Below are 15,651 nucleotides of genomic sequence, written 5' to 3' on the forward strand. Positions count from 1 at the left end.
CTTTGAAATCACTCTGTAGCCTAGACTGACCTGGAACTTAGAATCCTCCTGCCTCAGCACTCTGAGTACTGTGATTGCAGGTCTCTGCTTATGTGCTGTCTCTCTGTCTTTTCCCTTCTCTCTGTGTCTCTTTAACAGCACCAAGGATTGAACCCATGGCCTAGAGCATGCTAGGCAGGCACTCTACCACCACACTGCAGTCTAGCTCTTATTTTTCATTTTTGGAAAGATGGGAATTGCCGGTACATTCACATTTCTTTAAAACTGCCCATGTTATCTGCGTTTGTGATGCACGCCCCTAATCCTAGCACTCAGAAGACTGAGGCAGGCAGATCTCTGCAAGTTCCATACCACCCTGGTCTCAGGGAAAGTTCCAGGTCAGCCAGGGCTACATAGAGAGAACCTGTCTCAAGAAAACCATCACCAACAAAAGACCATGTTATATACTGCCCATTTTCAGTCTGTGTGGCCTTTGGCTTTGAATAAAGACTACTTTACCACTGTATCATGCTTTAGATTCTGAAGGTTGGTAGATTTTTCTTTTTAAAGGGGGAAAGAAAGTTGATATCTGGACTGGTGAGGTGAGGTAGGTACAGCATGATGCTGATATGATTCGGAGTACCAGCTTGATCTCTTATGGCCTAATTAGCATGGCACTAAATGCCACCTCCCATGGTTCGAGAGGGCAGCACTAACCTCCTGTTACTCTGATCTGCATACAGGCATCATCCCTGTGTGCTGGAAACTGACAGGCATGTTGAGTCTGCAAGTCCTGCGAGGATCTTGACTTGATCAGGATGCTTTGTTTCTTATGCAGTTGAGTTTGCAGAGTCCTGCACCTACCTGTGGCCAGCTTGCTGTGCAAGGAATGCTGTGCTTGTGACATGGTCCAGAGACCAGTGTGTGCATGGGGCGGTGTCACTACCCTGTTCCTAGATGCAGAAGAGAGTTGTGAATGTGACCATGGTCTCCCATATGCTGTTTTGTGTATGATTGCTACCTGCCTCTCTACCAGTCCTGTTTTTATTTTATCTTAAAGAGAAGCAACATTGAATAACAGCTTGATGAGGCTGAGGGAGCAGATCGTAAAGGCCAACCTGCTGGTTCGGGAAGCTAGTTACATCGCAGAAGAGTTGGATAAAAGAACCGAGTATAAAGTTACCCTCCAGATTCCAACCTCCAGTCTGGATGCCAATAGGAAGGTAAGGCGTCCATCCTCTACATAGCAGGGATGCCACCTCAGAGGCTGTACTGGGCTCTACCCTCGTGATGGGATTGGTGGGAAGCTATTACCTTCTGTTTTCTGAGTTTTGTGTGTCTGTGTGTGTACATGCTTGTGTCTATTAGCTGCTAGGCATGTACTCCTTGCTCCTTTTGGGCCAATCCTTTCTTCATACCTGCTTTTTATTGTTATTTGAGACAAGGCCTCAAAATCAAGGCAATCCTCCTGCCTCAGACTCCTAAGTTCTGGGAGTATAGGTATGTGCTACCACACCTTCTTGGATTTTTGAATTATAATTTATAATAGTTTATGCTGGCCTTGAACTCCCCCCATCCTCCTGCCTCAGCCCCCTGAGTGAAGTATTGTAAGTGCTTCCACTGCACTGGAAACATCACTAGTCTAGAAAAAGCGCTGCAGTGGTACTTAGTGCTTATGCAGGGTTGGACTGACTCTGCCTGACTGTCTGCCCTTTTACTTGTTTGCACTAGGAAATGTAATTACGACATGTTTTGCCCTCAAATGAGTGACTGGGGCACCCTAGATAATTTACTCTTGAAAACATTCCATGCGGCCACTCTTAAAAGTTTACTTTACTTTTCTTCTCTTTTCTAAAGATTTATTTATTTATTTTATGTATGTAAATACATTGTAGCTGTACAGATGGTTGTGAGCTTTCACGTGGTTATCGGGAATTGAAATTTTAGGACCTCTGCTTGCTCTGGTGGGCCCCGCTCACTCAGTCCCTGCTTGCTCTGGCTCAAATATTTATTATTATATATAAGTACACTGTAGCTGACTTCAGAAGCACCAGAAGAGGGCGTCAGATTTCATTAAGGATGGTTGTGAGCCACCATGTGGTTGCTGGGATTTGAACCTAGGCTCTTTGGAAAAGCAGTCAGTGTTCTTATCCGCTGAGCCAATTCTCCAGCCCCCTTACTTTTTTTTTTTTTTTTAAAGATTTCTTTTCTTAAGTATTCAGGTGCTTGGTTTGTATGTATGCCTGCAGACCAGAAAAAGTCATCAGCTTGTAAGCTGCCATGTGGTTGCTGGGAAGTGAACCTAGAACCTCTGGAAGAGCAGCCAGTGCTCTTAACCACTGAGCCATCTCTTCAGCCCAGAGTTTACTTTCTTAGCATTAAGATTCTAGTCATTTAAACAACAAACAAACAAACAAACAAACATCATCAGTTTGGGGATGTTTGGGGCAGGATGGCTCATTGGGTGCCTTCCACTGAGCTTGACTATCTGAGTTTGATCTACATGTTGGAAGGGGAATGCCAGCCAGCTCCTGCAAGATGACCTCTGTCCTATGGTATGCACAAGCAAACACACGGGGGGCGGGAGGGGGGCGCCTCGGGGATATATAGTTAAAAAAAAGAACCCCACAATTTTGAAAAAGTTTGTTAGTTTGGAGTGATGGAATTACTCCTGTAATTCCAGACTTTAGGAAGTAGAGGAAGCAAAGAAGAGAGGAAGAAGATCAGGAGATTGAGGCTAGCCTGGGCTACATGAGATCCTGTTTCAAAAGAAAGAAAAAGGACACAGTTTTATAACTATCTCAGCTAACTTTGCCTTGTTGACATCTCCTGTCTGCAGCGAGGCTCTCTCCTCAGTGAACCTGCCATCCAGGTGAGAAGAAAGGGCAAAGGAAAGCAGATTTGGTCTTTGGAAAAGCTGGAAAACAGGCTTTTGGATATGAGAGACCTCTACCAGGAGTGGAAGGAGTGTGAAGAAGACAGCCCGGTAAGCAGCTGAGGAAGCCCTTCCCTGGTAGTCTGAGAAGGAGCCACACCATCTGCCCAGCTCTGGGACACTGCATGCTTTCCCAAGATTGTTTCTAGTTTTAAAGTTAAATTTCTGTTAATCCTTAAGTTGTTGAGCTAAGTAAGTAGTTTAATAGTTGGTCATGTGCATACTTTTGTTTGTATCTCCTCTTCTCTTTGGATTCTAACAGAATCTCCCCTTTCCATCTGTCAGTGAGTGCGTCTGTCTCAGGTTGCTCTGGGGGTCTCTTTGAGGTAGGGACCAGGCCTTCTCAGCACACTGCAGTCGATGGGTTCACACTCATCAGTGCACCCTGGTGTTTGCACTGCTAGGAAGGTCTCTGAAGGCATTGAGATCCCAGAGTAAGTGCCCAACTCTGTCCTGGTGCTGACACATTTCCTTGTTCCCGTCAGCCCTGTAGTTGTACGTGCTTAAAACAAACACAGCCATGTAGCTTGTTGTTTTTGTCTACAAGTTTCTTTTGGACAAGGTCTCTCTGTGGCCCAGCTTGTTTTGAACTCAGGCTCTTCCTGCCTCAGTTTCCTAGGCGAGATCATGGTGGAACACTACTACAGCCTGCTACCTATACCAGTGTTTTCAATCCTGTTGGGCCGGTTTCCACTTGGAGTGGCTTTCTTTCTTAGCTTTTTCTTTTATTTATTTACTTTTAGATTATACTCAATAGAAATGGCTTTTTATGGTTAGGTAATATTTTTGCCTAAATTTGTAATTTTCTTCAGTATTCCTCTCCTACTTTGACTTAGAGATACGTATAAAAATGAATGCCAAAAAAGTCCAGCTGCCGCTCTTGCTGCCCTAATTTGCAGTAGTGCATTTAGCAACTCAGGATCTTCTTGCCTAAAAGATCAGTGAAGAGGTTAGTGCTCTCAGTTGCTGCTTTTCAGTCCCTGAGGCAGGAGAATCTCTGTGAATTCAAGACAGCTGTGGTTTGTATAGTGATTTCCAGATTAACCAATGCCATGCAGTGAGACCCAGTCTCAAAAAAAAAAAAAAAAAAAATCAGAATATAATGGTAAACGTTGTTGTTCAGATGATTCTTTTTTTTTTTTTTCCCCTCTTTTGAATTTGTATGTTTGGAATTTCTTTTAGGTTAGCCGGTCCTACTTCAAGCGTGCTGACCCATTCTATGATGAGCAGGAAAACCATAGTCTCATCGGTGTGGCCAATGTCTTCCTGGAGACCCTGTTTTATGACGTGAAGTTACAGTATGCTGTGCCGATCATCAACCAGAAGGGAGAGGTTGGCTATCACTGCCTCAGTCGGCAGACAGCTCAGGGGACAGTGAGGGGTACTGACAGGACACTTGTTGTTAATACCTTTGTTTTTAACCAATCCTAACTAGTGATAAATATTTGTCTCATGGGCACCCTGGGTTTCCACTGGGCTGTAAGGAGGACTTTCCTGTTTTACTCAGATTGCAAAGCAGCTGTTAGAAACTCACCCTTTAGTGCCTCACACATTGTTCCCCTCTGGCTTTATCAAGGAAGACAGGTCCTGGCAGGCTTTATCAAGGAAGACAGGTCCTGGCAGGCCGAAAGATCTCAACCCAGAGACCAGCTTTGCTTTGCTTCCTTCTTCAGGTGGCAGGCCGGCTGCATGTGGAGGTGATGCGACTCAGTGGGGCTATTGGGGAGAGGATTGCAGGAGGAGACGATCCTACAGAGGTCAGCTCTGAAAAGGAAGCCCAGGAGAACAGGCTGGTCTGCATGGTAAGCCAAAGACCTCGTCTAGAAGGAGCCCAGGTGGGACCATCAGTGAGATTGTAGGTTATACAATAAACTCATTTTCAACAACTTATAAATGCCTGTCTTCAGAGAAGTCTTTTAGTGTTCAGTATCTTGGGGATTGTGTTTTGACATACTTCTGGGAAGACTCACTCAGCACTTCCAGTACTTTTTCTCTGTGGGCCTGGACCAGTCACCTCTTTTCTCTGCCACTCACTGTCAGGGTGAGTGAGCTGCTTACCTGTCCAGCCCGTCTGAGTTTTCTATTACCGGAGCTCTCCAGTTCTGCCTCTCTATGGTCCTGTCCCTTAGCCATTTCATTTTCACCTGACCCAGCTTCTCTGTACCTCCCTGGTTACTCAGTGCCTTTGCATGTGCCATTCAAGCCAACAGTTTCCAGCCCTTTCTATCTGGTCTTCCTGTGCATGTTGTTCATGGCAAACCGTGAGTGTTATGTCAAAAAGCTATGTCAGGTACCAGGGTAGAGCTGAAAGTGCCAGGTTCCTGCTGTCCAGTTGCTAGAGATGTGTGTGTATGAGCAGAAGCCTCTAGTGTAAGATCCATTGCTGTGATACTGCAGGTACCAGATGTCCCTGTGTACAGAGGAGCTGTGAATTCAGATGATAGGTTCTGAGGGAGATTGAGGAATATTCTGGGAGAATGAGACGGTAAGAAAGGGTGTCAGGTAGCACCAGATTTACAGGTGCTGTGGTGTGAATAATATGGAGGGTCTCATGCTCTCTGGCACCTGCTCCCTCTTCCCTCTTTATGCTGCAGTCCTTGACTAAATCTCCAGATGCCCCCTAGTGGGCCAGTGCTGCTAGTGGTTCAGAATCCTGACAGGATTTGGTGACAAAATCAGCAAGAGTCTGTAGTTTAAAGGATATGACTAAAAGATCTGTGAAGAAGCAAGCCTAGGTCAGCTCTTAGTTCTAAACTCGTCCTAGGTCAAGCTTCTTGCTCAGTAAGTATTGTACAGTTGAGGCTGTCGAAAGGAGTAAGTTAGCACACAGCCATAGGAAGGGGGAAGCTGGTGCTGCTGAGAGCTGAGCTGCTTTCTGCAACTGTCTGCATGAGAAGGAGGCCTGCAGTGCTCTGAGACATGAGCTCCTGCAGTGGGAGGGGAGGGGTCAGCTCTTAACTCATCAACAGTCTCGATCTTGCTCATTTGTACTTGGCTTCACAAACTCCTCCTTGAGGTTCTGTGTTTGCGCATCCAAGGTTGAGATGTAAGGTTTTTGGCTCTATGTGGCCATTTCTGAGATGACAGACAGTGATTACATCTCTGGGAGATTGGCTGTCACAGTGTAAAATATGCCTGGCAGTGGTGGCATACAGCTTTATCCCAGGATTTGGGAGGCAGAGGCTGGTGGATCTCAGAGTTTGAGGCCAGCCTGGTGTACAGAGTGAGTTTTAGGGCAGCCAGAGCTATGTGGAGCTACCCTGTCGTAAAAAAGAGGAAGAATGGACATTTGTCACTGAAAAAAATGTGTGTCTGAGATAAATGGCTATTTTTAAAATAACAAATGTTAAGATTTAATGGAAAATAGGAAGCATGAAAGCAGGAAGAAAAGTGGTGCTTCCCTGCCCACCTGCTCCACAGTGTCCAGCCGCCTAGCGTGGCTCGGTCATGCACGCTGCCCCACCCCGACCCCTACCCCAGGAGCAGCTTGATGCCACCCTCGCATCAGACTTTACCTGGAAGCAGCATGCAGCTTCAAAATATGGGTACTTAAAAAAAAAAAGAAAGAGGATCATCTGGGTGTGGTGATGCACGCTTTGATCCCAGCACGGGAGGCAGAAGCAGGCAGGTTTCTGTAATTTCTAGGGCAGCCAGGGCTACACAGAGAAACCCTGTCTTCCCCAGAGTGTTGAGTTCAGTTCGGGGCACCTTCCCTGTTCTGTTAATTAAACTTTGGGACATTGACACTGGCTGAGGGAAAAAAAAAAAGATTGAATAGAGAGTATTACTCTATTCATGTACTTCCTAGCCTACATCCAGAGAGAGAGAGAGAGAGAGAGAGAGAGAGAGAGACCCTGTCTTGAAAAACCAAAGAAATAAAAAAACAATAGGAAAAAATAAAAAAATCAGTCAATCAAAATAGTAATCCCTTAAGGCCATGAACCGTGTAGTCAGCTGTCTTAAGTGTCTTTGCTGGGATTACCCAGGTTTCTTTTATCTCCAGATTCTCTCTCTCACCTTGAGATCTGCTTGTAGTGCCTGTGTTGTCCTGTTGCTCTGTTCATTGTCATTGCTTGTCATGCTCAGCGGAGCTAGGCCCAGGTTGGGAGTAGCAAGGCATAATGTACCGTAGAGTAGGAAAGCAAGAGTGTGATATGGGTAGTGGTGTGTTTTTATTTCAAAATTACTGGTTTGTAAAGTTGTCTTCATGTCATAATGAACTCTTAGATTTAATATATATCTTTGACTCCTGGGTATTCATTACTTGTATCAAAGCTCCAATGTTCCTAAATTTGAGTGGTGGCAGTCCCTTCCCACCACAGTTGGCCCATGAACAGTAGACATTTTGCCTCATCTTGTCTACATTTCCTTTTCTGGACCCAGAATCCACCATTTCTTAAGAAGCAGTGTTCATTTAAGTTGGACATACTTAGAGACCAAGCCCTAACTGTAGAGGCTCATTGTGTAAAAAGACAAGGGCAGATAAGACATCACATCGAGAGAAGCTCCTGTGGAAAGTCAAACATGGGGATAGTTTCTGTCCCATGGGTGAGGGAGATGATTGGCCCTACAGACATCTGCGTTTGTTTTCCCAAGATGAAAGATTACGCCCATATTTCTGTTTTCAGAAACATTGCATTGAAAGCTCCAGGTGTCATCAATTCCTGCCACTTCACTTTGGCTCTTTCATGTTGAGCTGCAAATTGAGTGCTATCCTGACACCTTGTGGTGATTTCAATTTTTGTAGTAAAAATTTAAAAAACAACAACAAACAAAAACAGCCAAACCAACAACAACAAAAAGCTCAGCCTATGTGCTTGGTATGTTTTCCTCATTCATGGTCTTTATTCCTGGCAGTCTTAACCCTCAGGAGCTCCTGTAGAGGGCAGGTCAGCAAATCTGATCTTGCCTTTTGTTTATTCCAGCCCTATGCTGAGGATCATTTCTGTCGGAGCTAACTGCTTTCAGATGGAATGCCATCACAAATCAGCATGCGTGTTACGTCTGCTCAGCAGCACCTGGCCCAGCCAACATTCATCTCCCTGCTTTCAGTACTGAGGCCTCACCTCTGTAAAGGCAGACATAAATCTCTGCTTGGAGAAAGCTAAGCTTACACCTTTAATTTACACCACACACAGACTAGTAAGTGACAAGGGTCCTTTTAGGTCTGTGTAATGCTAGGACCTTGTGATCACCCTCACAGCACATTGCCTCATCAAAGATATACAATAGATATTTTATAAATATTTATTTTATTTTATGAAGGTATATAATAATAAATAAACAAACATGTAGAGAGTCTAAAAATATTTCCTGGAAAGTGTACCCTAGAATACTGATGGTCAGTTTGATATGGAGAGAGAAAATACAGCCTGTCAGAGCCTAGCTGCATGGGTGGTTCAAGCTTGTTGATATAACAGGAAGAAATTACATGAAATGACATTGATGTTCATTGTTGACCTGTTTTGTCTATGTTATACAGGAAATCTGCTTTTCGTGATTTTTGTGTCCTCGGAGTCCCTAAATGCCACATTTATAGTTGAGGTTGTATAACTGTGAGAACATATACACCACAGTCCAGTTTATTCTTACTAAATTTATTTACTAGATATGAAGTGACTCAGATGACATAGGAGAAGTGAACAGCTGGAAAATGTTAACTTATGACCAACTCAGTTGTGTGAAAATCCTCCTGGTCAGACTAGATGGCCCAGATTAAAAGTGGATCTTTCTCCCCCAAAGATCCAGATGAGAAGTGAGTCTTCCCACCTCAAACGATTTATTAAGGAAAAAAAAATGCCTTACAGGTGTACCCAACCATTTTGGTTTTAGTTAGCTCCAAATGCAGTCAAGTTGGCTATGAGGAGTAGCCAGCACATATACCATTAGAATGTAGTATAACTAAAAATTCTAGAATTTACTTCATAACTTGGTGGTTTTAACACCATCACAAGCTATCACAGAAACTCCAAATTGAGATCCATATAGTGCTGCGAAAAGTATGAAGAGTGTTAGGCTGCTTTGAGATCTGGCATGGCTCAGTGGTTAAGAGCATTTGCTGCTCTTCCAGAGGACCTTGGTGCTGTGTCCACCAGCTCCTTAACACCATCTCACAACTGCTTGTAACTCCAGCTCCAAGGGGTTCAGAGCTCTCTTCTGAGGGCATCTGCCCACACATCACATTCACTTATACAGACACACAAGGGGTGTGTGTGCGTGTGTGTAAGTGGGGCTAGGGAGATGGCTAAGAGTGGTTAAGAGTATTTGCTGTTCTTTAAAGGACTGGAGGTCAGTTCCTAGAACCCATGTCAGGCAGCTCACGACTTCCTGTTACTCCACCAGATCAGATCCTTTCTTTTGGACTTCACAAGAACCTGCACTCACAGGCATACACTCACACACAGTACACACATCCATATAACTAAAATAATAAAAGTCATTTTAAAAAAGGGCTCAGATGCAGACATTGTCTCTGGGGTCTTGGTCCCATTGGGCATGTGTTTGTGGCCATACTTTGTAATCAGAGACTCTGGGTCCTTTCATCCAGAGCTTCCTTTGAGTGTTTGCTGGCATTCTTCAAGGACAGGGTATCAGTGTAAGTGTCAGTGTAGAAAACAGAAGCTCTGTGGTCTTCACCTCTGTTCTCCCCTCCGCATGCTCAGAGAAATTCCCAATAGGAGTCCAATAAAAACAAAGTGATAGGATTGTAGCACACAGTGTGCGCTGTTTCAGAGCTGAGCTCTTCCCTCTGCTTACGTTATGCTAAAGTAAGCGCTGTCCTCTCCTGAAGGTTTGCTGCTTACTTACTCAGACATGGCTTTGTGCTTTGCTCACTGTGCTGACTGGCTTTGTGCTCCCTTAGGAAATGCTGGGTGATGCTGATTTCCTGAGCCACCTTCTGCAGAAATGACGATGGTATCCTACATCCTGACAAACTAGGATTCAAATGCTCTTGTTAGCTTACCCAGAATTCACTCTAGTGTCTGATTGTTTGTCACCCTGTGTATCCAAGTCCTGGGCCCACACTGAATGAGACATGCCTCACATAGCTGAATGGTTATGACAGAGCCAGGGCAGGACCTGACTCCTTGAGGCCTACTGGTTGAGACTTGAGCCTTCTTTCCTTTCAGGTTAAAATACTCCAAGCCACGGGGCTGCCGCAGCATCTGTGTCACTTTGTCTTCTGCAAATATGACTTCTGGGATCAGCAGGAGCCAGTGACCGTTGCCCCTGAAGTGGATACGTCTTCGTCTCCGACCAGCAAGCAGCCACAGTGTATGGTTGTGTTCGATCATTGCAGTGTGAGTTCTCTTCAGTCTGCCTTGGTGTTCAAGTTATTCATGTAAACACAGCTAAAGAGCGAGTGCTGTGACTTGGTTGGTTGTGCTAGTGTTCGTGTTGGAGTGTTTTCTAGTCGTAGACCAGAGTGTTAGTTCATACAGCATGTCCACAGTCAAGAGTTAACTTCTGTTCAATGAAAAACAAACTTGTGTACATGTATGTATGAGCACTCTTCTCCAGAGGGAGTCTGTTTCATAAAAAGGTTAAAAAAACCAATGTTTTAGTGAAAAGGAAGGTAGGAACAAGACTAGAGACCGCCCTGCTGGGCACCCATGCTCTGCCATGTTGGTTTGGTTACTCTTTTGGCTGGTCCTGACCTGTTATTATTAATGATAATTTTTTTTTTGCGGGCTGAATAAACTAAAAGTAGTGACTATCACTTTGCTTTTGGCTGGATACTATCAGAGCTTGGACTGGCTTTTGCTAGTTTTGACCCACAACAAAAATGAAAACAGGCTCCCAAAACATTGCTAACAAAACAAAATAATTTGCTATTTTTATAGATGAGCCTTTCAAGGTGAGAAGCTTTAAAGTTCAAAGTAATAGCTATATTTGTGTATTTTTTTATTTTAAAAGATTGATTTTATTTTGAATCATGTGTTTCTTTGTGTGTGTGTGTGTTGTGCACGTGAGTCCAGGTGCCTGCAGAGACAAGTGGCACAGTCTCCTGGACCTGGAGTCAGACAGGTGGTTGAGAGTCACCTGAAGTGGATCCTCTGGAAGGGCAGTGCCCAGTCTTAAGCATGGAGCCATCTCTCCAGTCCTTTCAGGGGGTAGCCTGTGTTCACATCACAGTTAATGACCATCTGTCCTCTGAGGAGAGTACGCCACCGTTTCTGTGTTTCCTTCCTGGTATCATTAAGGATTTGACAGACACCTGATTTAAGTGGTTGAAAGACCAAGCAAAAGTGTGTGCTGCTCTGTAATGAGCTGTTGTGTTTCAGGAGTTCAGTGTTAACATCACAGAAGACTTCATTGAATATCTCTCAGAAGGGGCCCTAGCCATTGAAGTATATGGACATAAAATGAATGATCCCCGGAAAAACCCAGCCCTGTGGGATTTGGGGATCATCCAAGCAAAAACAAGGAGTCTTCGGGACAGGTGAATCTTTTAAAAATAATTATCTAAATCATGAATTAATTTTTAATGTATCAATGCTCTGTCTGCATGTACATCTGCATGCCAGAAGAGGGCATCAGATCCTTTTACAGTCGGCCTTGAGCTACCATGGGGTTGTTGGGATTGAATGCAGGACCTCTGGAAGAGCAGCCAGTGCTCTTAACCACTAAGGCACCTCACCAGACCCGACAGGTGAATTTTTTGATATCCACTGGATTTCCATTTCTAGCTTTAAAAATACTGCTGGAGATGACCATCATTTATTTTTACATTATTTTGCTTTCCCTTGTGTATGTGTGGTATGTACATGTGTGCATACATATTTTCATGAGTGGCCGTGTGGTTGTGTGCTAGTGCCTGTGGGAGTCAAAATTGACATGGAATCTTTTCTTCAATCACTCTTCACCTTATTTATTGAGGCACTAGGCCCCTCATTCAAACTCAGAGCTCACTTAGTAGGTCTAGTCTGGTTAGTCAGCTTGCTCTGGGGATCCTGTGTCTGCATGCTTAGAGCTGTAATTATAGGCAGGCATTGATCCATCCAGGAGTTATGTGTGTTTTAGACTCTAGTGGGTCCTCATGCTTCTGCAGCAAGCACTTTAACTATTGAATCATGACCATTATTTTATGAATTAATGGCCACCTTTTCCCAAGTATCACCACTCTAGGGCTGTAGTCTACCAGTAAAATTTCCTTAGTGCACCAAACTTTATAGAACAGTGGAAGAAAGCGTGTGGGCATTTAAGAACCAACAGTAAAATGAAGTTCAGGAGACAGGCCATTTATCATAGTGACTTTTGTCTGATAAACCAGCCATGGAGAGAAGGATGGCAATCTGCGGTAGCATTCAAGTTGACACTGTCTCTAGTTCACAGGTGTTTGTTGTTGGTCACTTGTTTGATTTTGTGCTGCTGATGTTTGAGCCCAGGGCCTCTTGCATGCTAAGCAAGTGCTGCACAGTTCTGCATCCCTAGCCCTTTCCAGTTTTGAGTGCCATTAGTGATGGGAGAAGGGAGCTCATTTGAAGGTATAAGCAATTTCAAAGGGAACGACTCAAGGAGGCGATGTTTTTGCTGCCATCTAATTATAGATGAGAACCAGATTTTCTCTTTTAGCAAATCCTAAATTAGAAGGTGAGATATTTTTCCCCTTAATTTTTTTATTAATTGACCTGAGTGCACAAGGCATGGATGACACCTTCCTATGTGAAGACCATCCTGTATTTGGCTTCTGAGTACTGACTAGAGTATTTCAATCATTGTATAACCATTTTCAAATGTATTTGTCATGATACACCCCCACCCATGAGTGTTCTCTCCCTCCCTCCCTCTCTCTCTCTTTCTCTCTCTCTCTTTCTCTCTGTCTGTGTGCACATGCATGCATGTTTATGTGGATTTGAACTCTGAGCTGTTGTTCTAACCTCACATTGTAATTGTCATTTTCTAAACAAAATAAAAGTGCAAGTGAGGTGTAGCTCAGTGGTAGAGTATTTACTTAGCACATGAAGGCCACCTGAATTTAGTCCTCAAAACTGGAAACAAAGGAAAAACAAAGAGCCATGCTGGGTTGATGCTGTCAGTTTGTCTTTTGGGTCACATTATTTGCCATTATGTGCTGTACATTTCTTTCTGATCTAAAGATCATTGCACTGGGCTTCTTTGTTTACAGTCATTCTCACTGTTAAGAATAGAAGGTCCTAAGCTGTCTGTTTTGAAGTAGAGAGGCATGGATTGGGGGTTTAGAGGTAACTACTCAATCGGCAGGGTGCTTACCTAGCATGCATGAAGCCCTGGGTTTGGTTCACAGTACTGAATAAATTGAGTATGTTGGCATACACTTGGAATCTCAGAAGTATGAGGCAGGAATATTGAAAGTTAAAGGGTACCTTTGACTGTATAGTGAGCTTGAGCACAACCTGCTATATATGAAACCCTGCCTAAAAAAGAAGTGTAATTTCTTAAGACCTGCATATATTTCCTAGGTGGAGTGAAGTCACCAGAAAGTTGGAATTTTGGGTTCAGATCTTGGAACAGAATGAGAATGGTGATTACTGTCCAGTGGAAGTAATTGCTGCAAAAGATGTCCCCACAGGAGGGATCTTCCAGCTCCGACAGGTACCAGCATTGTGACATCATAGTAAATTCCTCGACGCTCGATGGAATATAGTGGATTCTTTTGAACAGAATTTTTTTTTTAAGACTTATTTATTTATTTTATGTATATGAGTACACTGTGGCTGTCTTCAGTCACACCAGAAGAGGGCATCAGATCCCATCACAGATGGTTGTGAGGTTGTGAGCCACCATGTGGTTGCTGGGAATTGAACTCAGGACCTCTAGAAGAGCAGCCAGTGCTCTTAACCGCTGAGCCATCTCTCCAGCCCCTGAACAGAACTTTTAATAATAATGATGATGGTCAAGCCCATTTCTCTGAAATAGTTAAATGTATTGGCATTTGTTTATCTATTGTATATGTTTGTGGATAGGTAATGCCACTGTGCACATGTAGAAGTCAGAGGACAACTTGTGAGACTTGGTTTTCTCTTTTCCTTCAACATATAGTCCTGGGTTTGAAATCAGGGTGTTAGGTGATAGTGGAAAGGTCCTTTATGTAGCCATCTCCCTGACCTCTTTCTAGGTTTTCATTTTCAATCCCATTTTTTTATACATAAAAATATTCTCTTATGTCATGGGCATTTTCTTCTATTGTCAGAAGTCTCACTACTTAATGATGTTTTAAAAGTAGTTTCTAAAAGGGTTGAAAATAAGCCTTTTGAAAAATATTTTTATTATTTTGTATATGTCTGTATATGTGTGAGTTTGTATGCCACAGGATGCAGTGCAGGTCAGAGGATAACTTGGAAAAGTGAGTTCTCTCTGCTGTTTGGGCCTTGACAGTTGAACTCAGGTCATTAGGCTTGAAGCAAGCACCTTTACTGGCTGAGCCTTCTTGTTGGGTTGAAAAGGAGAAGTGTTCAAGGAAAACTTAGAATTGAGGAGGGTGACTTAGGGCAGACGTACCAGGAAGCTTCGTGTGCTCAAGAACATGAGTTCAAAGCTGCACAGAGAAAGAGAGAGCACTGACTATGCAGGGGAGGACTGCTGGCTCTCTGCTGGCCCTCCAGGGCCTAGCAGTGGACTTGTGAGCTCCTTCACCTGGAACACGGAGAAGGGGTTAGCACCAGTGTTGTGGGTTTGCGTGAGAATTAGGAGAGTGTTGTATAAAGCCCTGTGCTTGACACATGGCAGGAGTGTGTGTGGCTGAGTCCATGCAATGTAGACTATGGATCCCTCACTGATCACCCAGGTGAGTGGCCATCTGTCAGTCTGTGCTGCTGACCAACAGTGACAGGGCAGGTTTACATATGGAGATATGTAATTAATCTGTTCAGTCTTCACTGTGAAGGTTTTCTGTGTATGTCCACATACCCTCCTCTTGCTGATCCTTCCTTTTCCCAAACCGTCTTCTCTTCTGCTTTCATGTTACATATCAGAGACAGTGGAAAACCTCAGAGTAATTGGTACACATAATTGGAAGTATTCTTTTTACGACACTGTGCCTCATTTCAAAAATCTAGTAGGCTGTTCTCTAGAGTTTTCATACTTTAAGATATAACACTAGGGGGCTGGAGAGATGGCTCGGTGATTAAGAATACTTTCTTCTCTGCCAGCTCTCAAGTTTGATTCCCAGCACCCAGGTCACATGGCTCCCAATCACCAGTAACTCCATCCCTAGGCCGTCTGTGGGCCCTACATCATGACATCTATTCACAAAGGCACACACACACACACACACACACACATAAACAAAAATAATAAATCTTTAAAAACCCATATTATTAGAATTGCTTTCGAAATGAATGTTAAAAGCATTCAGAGAAAAATATGAGGAATGGCTGAAGGAAAGAGTGTCTGCTTAAATATTTAAATTTCAGATTAATGTAGAAGGTGGAAGCAAATGAGTTTCTTCTGATGCATTCATCCATAGGTGAGAGACTTAGAACAAAAGGGAAGGATTCTCATCCACAGTATTATGCAGAGACATGGCACTGTAGGGAGACACAGATGAATTTCTGAGGGTGAAGATCTTTCCCTAGGCATTTTTCTTGGCGGCCTTAGGAAGTCATCTTAGGAAGCCAGGATAGGTGCCTTTTCTGAAGCTTACTGTCAGCTGGATGTTTCAGTGTCAGTTGTACCTCAGACCCTTGACTGAGTGCCCAGAGATGCCAGGAAGGCTTCAGCGAAGGATGAGCATCCTCACCTCAGTGCTGAGAAAG

General features: G+C 43.8%; 1 protein-coding gene and 1 non-coding gene across 4 annotated transcripts in view; both read left to right on the forward strand.

Moving 5' to 3' along the window:
* The window catches only part of Kif13b (kinesin family member 13B), a 159,051-nt gene that overhangs the window by 94,719 nt on the left and 48,681 nt on the right, over positions 1–15,651 (forward strand). For all 3 annotated transcript variants that reach the window (XM_021181269.2, XM_021181270.2, XM_029469046.2), the window contains exons 18-24: positions 1,040–1,202; positions 2,819–2,965; positions 4,097–4,246; positions 4,588–4,716; positions 10,045–10,215; positions 11,200–11,357; positions 13,357–13,489. In XM_021181269.2, the coding sequence (XP_021036928.1) occupies positions 1,040–1,202; positions 2,819–2,965; positions 4,097–4,246; positions 4,588–4,716; positions 10,045–10,215; positions 11,200–11,357; positions 13,357–13,489 (1,051 nt within the window). The remainder of the gene's footprint in view (positions 1–1,039; positions 1,203–2,818; positions 2,966–4,096; positions 4,247–4,587; positions 4,717–10,044; positions 10,216–11,199; positions 11,358–13,356; positions 13,490–15,651) is intronic.
* Positions 6,593–6,731, forward strand: LOC147001902 (small nucleolar RNA SNORA36 family). The gene has a single exon (XR_015044773.1). It is a non-coding gene; the product is annotated as a small nucleolar RNA SNORA36 family (small nucleolar RNA).

The sequence above is a fragment of the Mus caroli genome, unplaced genomic scaffold, assembly GCF_978045245.1.
Source record: "Mus caroli unplaced genomic scaffold, Mus_caroli_1 scaffold_12, whole genome shotgun sequence".
NCBI lineage: Eukaryota > Metazoa > Chordata > Mammalia > Rodentia > Muridae > Mus > Mus caroli.